The 7872-nt window shown below is 47.7% G+C and overlaps 1 protein-coding gene and 2 non-coding genes across 5 annotated transcripts; all 3 read left to right on the top strand.

Moving 5' to 3' along the window:
- Window positions 1-1850: 1850 nt before the first annotated feature.
- On the top strand, window positions 1851-7560 carry slc25a3a (solute carrier family 25 member 3a). 3 transcript variants are annotated; one of them, XM_019273007.2, is made up of 8 exons: window positions 1851-1996; window positions 2528-2708; window positions 4622-4743; window positions 5007-5186; window positions 5711-5892; window positions 6302-6474; window positions 6613-6723; window positions 7074-7560. In XM_019273007.2, the coding sequence occupies exons 2-8, from the start codon at window positions 2564-2566 to the stop codon at window positions 7232-7234; spliced, it is 1074 nt and encodes a 357-aa protein (XP_019128552.1). In that variant the 5' UTR covers window positions 1851-1996; window positions 2528-2563; the 3' UTR covers window positions 7235-7560. The 3 variants fall into 3 exon arrangements, with proteins under 3 accessions (XP_019128552.1, XP_010740056.1, XP_010740058.1); XM_010741754.3 differs by lacking the exon at window positions 4622-4743 and adding an exon at window positions 3508-3632; XM_010741756.3 differs by lacking the exon at window positions 4622-4743 and adding an exon at window positions 3508-3632 and having other exon boundaries at window positions 1866-1996; window positions 2533-2708.
- On the top strand, window positions 5973-6172 carry LOC113744116 (small nucleolar RNA SNORA53). The gene has a single exon (XR_003461297.1). It is a non-coding gene; the product is annotated as a small nucleolar RNA SNORA53 (small nucleolar RNA).
- On the top strand, window positions 6769-6968 carry LOC113744117 (small nucleolar RNA SNORA53). Its single transcript, XR_003461298.1, has one exon. It is a non-coding gene; the product is annotated as a small nucleolar RNA SNORA53 (small nucleolar RNA).
- Window positions 7561-7872: the final 312 nt, after the last annotated feature.

Raw genomic sequence — 7872 nt, 5'->3', positions numbered from 1 at the left:
AAGGAAACATTTTGATGTTAAACAACACACAAACTTGTATTTACAAAGAGTCAGACAGCATGCATGATGCCAGAACCTTTCAACTCCACCTGTGCTCTTCCTGCTGTGACAGATGTCTGCTGGTGTGTGTTCATTTTGTACAAATGTCAAATGTACATCACCAAAGCAAATGTCTGTGTTTAATTCAATTACCACACAGCTAATTGGGGCCATGTAACATTCCAGCATAGGTATGCTGTTAATGATGCACATGCAGGGCGAGGAACGTGGTGACATTTCTGCCCCGGGGATATGAATGTTAGATATGCAGTGGTTTTTCCTGAAAATGATTCCAAATAAATGTGGGATGGTATCAGTCCAAGAGACGTCCATCCAATGAGAGCTGATTCTGAATCTACAGGGGTGTGATATCAGGCCTGCATGACACAGTAACAACAACTGGAACTTTGACATTTAAGTTTCCAGAAATTGACTACAGTCAACAATCAGGAGTTGCATCTATGTCACAAACAACTCCACCCATGTTTCATGTGAAACTCAACCTTCAGGTAAGTCGAACCACACATGTCTGTTTGTTTTTTAAAAGCAGAAGAATCAAATCAAATTTTATTTGTATAGCCCAAAGTCACAAAGTACATTTGCCTCAGAGGGCTTTACAATCTGTACAGGGAGTGACACCCTCTGTCCTTAGACCCTCGGTTCGAGTGAGGAAAAACTTGCACACAAAAAACCTTTAACAGGGAAAAAATGTGGAAGAAACCTCAGGAAGAGCCACAGAGGAGGGATCCCTCTCCCAGGACGGACAGACGTGCAATGGATGTCACGTGTACAGGACAAATCAACACAAACATATTGTACAATTACAATGAATGATAAAATGACAATGAATTACAATGAATGATAAAATGATTACAGTAGCAGTGGAACCTGTGATAGAGATAGAGAGACACAGATGCACAGCAGCAGCAAATCATAAACTAACTATAAACTGTAATGGAGATATGGTAGTAATAATGACAGTAATAATATATGCAGTGGACGTCATGCAGGATCACAGCAGCAGCCACGATCCACGAGAACCTGCTGGACAACAGAGCACAGAAACTCCAGGGAAGAAGAAAAAAGTTTTTACACACACTGAAAAATGTAAGAAAGCAGTTATGTTAGCTGTCGTGTTTTGGTTTTGTTGGTTACCATGACACACAAACACATTCCAGCTACACCTCAGGTGTGACCAGGTGTGCAGTGACGTCACTAAGCGATCATCTCCAGAGGGGGGGCTTCGCTGTCAAACGCATTACTGGGGACAGGAATAGAAGCAACAGTGAACAGGTAATCCACTTAGTGTTCCTCTCTCGGCCTGTCATTAGGAGGCACACACACACACACATCTTTATGTTCACGAGTGTCACACATGCAGACATTCATTTAACTGAAAGGAAAAACACTTAAAGGTCCAGTGTGTAGAACTGAATTACATCTAGTGGTCTAATTAGTGTAGAGAACACTTGAAAGGCCCTGTCTAGAGTCAGTATTTAGTTTGTCTATTCTGGGCTACTGTAGAAACACAGTGTTTCAACATGGCAGCTTCCATGAAAGAGGACCCTCTGCTGCTGTAGATATAAAAGAATCATTTTTATGTAACAATCTTATTCATCTTATTTTCAGGTGATTAAACATAGTTATGAATACTATATTCCACGTCTGCCTTATTCTGAAAATAAAGGCCCCAAATCTGACTCTTTGGATCTTTGACGTCACTCTGCTGCTCCTACAAGCACCGCCTTCATTTGGCGTAGACCAATTTCGTGATTGGGCAAAGATGTTGATTGGCAGCTCCGGCGCCGTTTTCTTACGGGATGGAGAGGGCGGAAATACCCGCCCAGGCTTCTCGGTGACGTCACGAAAGGACAAACCGGTTTACCGCGAGGTCATTCGGCCTCTCCGAGCAGCCGGTAGCAGTGAAGCGGAGGCGCCATCTTGAGACAGCGAAAGAGTGAGTGCGGTTATTCATCAAAAATATGAAGTTAGCTGTGAAATATGACGGCGACAGTCTGTTATGGGGGATGTTTTCACGTGTCACTTATTTCAGCTGTTTTGTTCGCGCGACATCTTCCGTCTGGCCATATAAGGAGACCTTCCACCTTGGAGCGGTCAAGCTAGCCTAGCACGCTATTTAGCATGTGGCATTGGATAATACCGTTAGCATAGACATATATACATGTATATGTATATATGTCTATGACCGTTAGCACATGGATGCTGTACATGGCTAACGGCTCCTCATTAACCTGTATGGATATTCCGTTAGCACTGTTGTAGCTAGCCTAGTATTTTAGTCTGATTCTAGTTATGTGTTAGCATTAGCATTTCCTGTTCACGGTCATTTTAGACGTCAAAGCTAACCAACACGTGACATGGCATCCCTCAGGTGTGTGCGTGTGTGCGCGTGTGTAGTCGGTTGGGGGCGGGTTGCATTACCAGTTAGCGCAGAGCTAACGCACAGCTAACCTGTTGCTCATTGCAGCGCAGCTCCGGCAGCAGCAGCAGCAGGACAGCCACCATGTACCCCACCGCTCTGACGCAGCTGGCCCGGGCCAACCCGTTCAGCGCCCCCCTGTTCAGCCTCCAGAAGGTGGAAGAACCCCAACAGAGCGTCCATGGACAGAGGCAGACCCGCAGACTGGCAGCAGCCGCCACCGCAGACGGTAACCCCGGCGCGCGGACAGAACCGCGAGCTGGCTACGGAGCTACCGTTAGCCGCGTTAGCATAGCCGACAGGATTGGTTAGCCAGTTGTGGCTAACTTGACTGCGTCATTCAGCCTACAAACATTTAATATGACGTGTAATACTCCATAATATAGTGTGGTACTCTGTTGTCGTTAATGACTTTGAGTCGTCAGGAGTAATGAGGCTGTGTTAGCTGAGGCAGCTAGCTGCTAGGCCTGCACACTAGCTGCCTGTGGAGGGCAAGGAAGGACAAAGTGCTGCCTTTCCTCTGCGCCGCAGCGAACCGTGTGCGGCTTGTCGGGCTTTGTTTCACACGGTGCATTTAAGATGGAACCGTGTTTAGTGCGCTCACTTATTAAGCAATGGTTACATAACGGAACCAGACCATGCATGTGACCCCTGACTGTCCAGAACAAAGTGTCCTAGCTCCAGTCTTTATGAGCGGGTGTCGAACCGGCACCCAGAATGACACATGACAAATGTTTCCTCATGCCTTCCACTCTGCAGCGTGTCCTTTAAATCAGCACAGCTAACTCATACAGCCGGTAACCTGGAGGGATCAGGCGCTGTGTTCACATTAAATAGTTGCTGCTAGGCCATTTAAACCACTGTTGGTTGCACAAGGGCAAGGCTGCTGTAACAAGTACAGCCTGATGCAGGTTTTGTCTTGTTAGCCCGACTGAAGATGTTTTTGAGTACTTTGACATCAGACTCAGAGTTTCCTCCCGTCAGCTCGGAGATGTCCTGTCCTTACAGTCTCGCCTGTGTTTCTTCAGAGGGAGACAGTTGTGAGTTCGGCTCTCAGAAGTATTTCGTCCTGTGCGGCTTTGGTGGGATTCTGAGCTGTGGCACCACGCACACAGCTGTGGTTCCCCTCGATCTGGTCAAATGCAGAATGCAGGTCTGTCTCTATGGCCCCGGCGCCTTGTTTTCTCCCCCCTCCGTCACGCCTCATCCATCCATAACAGATCCATGTTTTCTTTTTGAAATCTGCATGGGAGAAACGACCCCCGCCCCGCCGTGGTGACGTTTCTTATCATCGTGTACTGATTCCTGAAGTGTTGGAGTGATCATAACATGGCTGCATGATTCTACACCAGTGTTCCTGTGTGTTTAATGATTGTACCCGCCGCTCCACGCCGCCCTCAGCCCCGCTCAGTCCACCGCAGAGGACTGTTAGGTGAAGGTCAGGAGACTGACCTGAATGTTGACCTTGATATTTGACACCGTCAGCTGAGTGTGTCAGGACTGTGTAATGTATGAACAACACGTTAACATACAGACATGACACTGAGTCCTCATTAACCTTGGACTGCCAGAGAAATGTCCAAGAAGGTCAAAAGTACATGTGATAAGACATTATTATGAAAGAACATGAAGTGTGGACTGTAATGAAGCATTTACTGTTGATCTTTAATGATTCCAATCATAAATCTGTTTGACATCACTGATGTTTGACATCTTCAGACAGCTGCCATGTCAGTGATTTCTACCTCCTGTGCAGCCACTGATGTCCTCAGAACCAACAGTTCACTGAGGAAGTGAAGCCAGTGGCTGCATGTGAGGAAGAAAACCCTCTGAACACGAGTGAGCAGTGGAAGGCCTGAGCTGTCAAACCTCAGTGTGTCCTGGCTGGAAGACAAATCACATGTGTACAATGATTAGACTGAAATCATCCTGTGGTGTATTCTCCTAATAAATGGTGGCACATTGGTGGCAGAGCTCTATGATGGAAGAGTCCTGGCCCTGAGTTCAGTCTGTCCACACACATGGACAGACGGACACTCTGTCAGCTCCTCCATCATGAGGCTCTGCTTCAGTGATCTCTGTCCTGTGTTGCATGTGACCCTGCATGTTGCATGCTTGTTGTGTCCCCTCCTTCTACCACAGACGTGAGCTGCGAGTTTGGCTCCAATAAGTACTATGCCCTGTGTGGTTTTGGGGGTATCCTGAGCTGCGGCATCACACACACAGCAGTGGTGCCCCTCGACCTTGTCAAGTGCCGTCTGCAGGTTTGTATGGAAGCTGACCTTCTGTAACGAGGAGCCAGCAGCTCCATGAATGATTCATTCTGTGATTAGACTGAGAGCTGTGACACAGCACAGTGTGCAGCAGCACATCATGTAATGTTACACAGCACGCTGTGTATCTATAAAGGTGCACATATTCTGTTAGTTATGAAATGTCAAATACACAAATCATGAATTATTGATAGCAGACCCAGAGCTGCAATTCCTCTGTTGCCACGCTCCCTCACACTGTTGTCTGTTATCAGGTGAACCCAGATAAATACAAGAGCATCGGCAACGGTTTCTCAGTGACCGTGAGGGAAGATGGTGTCAGAGGCCTGGCTAAGGGGTGGGCCCCCACCTTCATCGGCTACTCCATGCAGGGACTCTGCAAGTTTGGCTTCTATGAAGTGTTTAAGATCTTCTACAGTGACCTGCTGGGAGAGGTGAGACACACACACACACAGCTACCAACTTTAGTCTGGTTTGTTTTGGCGATGCGTCATGCTCGGGTAGTTGAGTGAAACAGAGCTGTCCACAGAGGAGTGTGTGTGGACAGTTCCTTCAAAGCACACATGAGCTCTTCACTCTGAAAGTGGACACCCTCTGTTTTTGTCATTAACCAGCTCAGCTCTGGATCACATGCAGTTTGTGTATTTTTGTTTTATTGCTATCAACTGGTTGACTTTTCACTGTTTGTACCTGAAGGTTTCTGTTGCTGCTTCACTGCCATGACAGAAACTACAGAGCAGAGTTTGATTGTGTGTACGTGTTAAACCTCAGCTTCAGTAGTTAGTCTGTCCAAATTGACTGAAGTTGATTACTCAAATTATTTTGTGGACACATGAAGGCTGTTTGTTTTTGATGGTATATCATATGCAGGTTTTCATCTGAAGTATTTGTGGTGCTTTCTCAGTGACTTCATAGAAACTTTGTCACCTGATCTGACCACTTGAGTTCCACCCAACAGGAGAACACCTACCTGTGGAGGACATCGTTGTACCTGGCTGCCTCTGCCAGCGCTGAGTTCTTTGCAGACATTGCTCTGGCTCCCATGGAGGCTGTAAAGGTTCGTATCCAGACACAGCCGGGCTACGCCAACACCCTCAGAGAATGTGTCCCCAAGATGTACGGAGAGGAGGGCCTCTGGGCGTAAGTGTGCTTCCTTCTTCCCTCAGCATTTAGTCTAACATGTAGGTATGGTCGTGTTAGTGATTGAATCATTGAACAGAAACACGCTCCTTAGATCCACCTCTGGAGGGCGCTGTGCTCTGGTGCAGCCCCTCAGCAGCTTTCTGGCTGCACAGTTGGAGGTGCTTGAGTCATTGGCGTGTGAGAACAGTCTACCTGTCCCCCAGCCCACCTGCAGCACTGACAGCCCAGTCCTACAGACAGGGAGCGCCCAGTGCTGCAAGCCTGGAGGACGGACACACTGTAGTTACACACAGATGTGCTGTGATGAATGAATGAGTGGATTCATGTTGAAGACCAGTTCTAATGTGTTCAGTGAGTGTCATGTCTGTGGGTGTAGTTGAACTGATTTGCTCTTAAACACCATCAGGTTCTATAAGGGTGTGGTGCCCCTGTGGATGAGGCAGATCCCCTACACCATGATGAAGTTCGCCTGCTTCGAGCGCACTGTGGAGATGCTCTACAAGTACGTGGTGCCCAAGCCCCGCAGCGAGTGCAGCAAGGCTGAGCAGCTGGTGGTCACCTTCGTGGCCGGTTACATCGGTGAGTAACAAGCAGACTGAGTTCATGGAGCACAAACTGTGTTCTGAATATTTCCCTGTATGCTTGTTATTAATGAGGTTCACGTTGCCGTGCCTTCCTCCTGACCTGCTGTGTACATGCTGTCTGTTCTGTGTGCAGCTGGTGTGTTCTGTGCCATCGTGTCCCACCCTGCTGACTCCGTGGTGTCTGTGCTGAACAAGGAGAAGGGCAGCACAGCTGTCCAGGTGCTCAAGAAGCTCGGTCCCAAAGGTCTGTATGAACAGCAGCCCACAGTGATGTTAGGAAGCTTTGACCAACACGCTCCTTAGATCCACCTCTGGAGGGCGCTGTGCTCTGGTGCAGCCCCTCAGCAGCTTTCTGGCTGCACAGTTGGAGGTGCTTGAGTCATTGGCGTGTGAGAACAGTCTACCTGTCCCCCAGCCCACCTGCAGCACTGACAGCCCAGTCCTACAGACAGGGAGCACCCAGTGCTGCAAACCTGGTGGACGGACACACTAATAAACCTGTCAAACACTGTACAGCTCTCTGCTTCATGAAGTCACTTGATTTCTGATTTAGTTTTTAATGAAGTGTCTCCTCACTGTGTGTGTTGTGTTCAGGTGTCTGGAAGGGTCTGGTCGCCCGTATCATCATGATTGGTACTCTGACCGCTCTGCAGTGGTTCATCTATGACTCGGTGAAGGTGTACTTCCGCCTGCCCCGCCCTCCTCCCCCTGAGATGCCAGAGTCCCTGAAGAAGAAGCTCGGTCTCACAGAGTAAAGCCCCTCCTCCCTCAGCCCCATCGTCTTTACTGAGCTGCAGTCTCCATTCACCTCCTGAAGGCCAGACCTCCACAGCGCACAGCAGTTTTCTATATTTATGTCGAGCTGCTGCTGCTCCGCAGAGCACAGAGCTGCTAACTATTCATGTGTATTTAAAAAAACCAAGAACAACAAGCAAGGAGGAAGGTGGAACTGTCACTCTTGACCTGCAAGAGTCGCACAGAAAACATTGTTCAGTAGAAACACCTGGTCTGGTTTTATCATTTCCTGTCATTAGAAAATGTTGCAATTCTAATAAAAGAATTAAATTCCATGGAAAACCTGCAGTGTTGCTCTTCATTGAACCTCTGTATGCTCATCACATTCTGCAGGAAGTCACTGCATGAGTCACTCAGTGGACACTAGATGTCTTCAGTGTCTGCTAATGTAAAGATCAGTGAACTACATTACTGCAGGACTTTATATGAATCAACTGATCACAAAATGTTGGGCATTTACCACAGATCTGTTCTACAGTGTCCACTGTATGTGGCTATTAGTCATTTGATGACTTGTGAAACTCATCAGTGAACAAAGTCTGGTTCAGTCTTGCAAACACATGTGAATCCTTAAGGTGTGACATGGAGTCCATCAGAC

Source organism: Larimichthys crocea, chromosome XX (assembly GCF_000972845.2).
Source record: "Larimichthys crocea isolate SSNF chromosome XX, L_crocea_2.0, whole genome shotgun sequence".
NCBI classification, from domain to species: Eukaryota; Metazoa; Chordata; class Actinopteri; family Sciaenidae; genus Larimichthys; species Larimichthys crocea.
Note: the sequence above shows the minus strand (reverse complement) of the source record. Positions and strands in the feature narration are given on the sequence as shown.

What these genes read in the sequence shown, in the direction of transcription:
- slc25a3a (XM_010741754.3), top strand. Translation starts at nt 2,564, where the DNA reads ATGTACCCCACCGCTCTGACGCAGCTGGCCCGGGCCAACCCGTTCAGC. An exon ending in TGGTCAAATGCAGAATGCAG is followed by an intron (nt 3,633 to 5,006) that starts GTCTGTCTCTAT and finishes GTCTGTTATCAG; the next exon opens with GTGAACCCAGATAAATACAA. An exon ending in CTTCGTGGCCGGTTACATCG is followed by an intron (nt 6,475 to 6,612) that starts GTGAGTAACAAG and finishes TTCTGTGTGCAG; the next exon opens with CTGGTGTGTTCTGTGCCATC.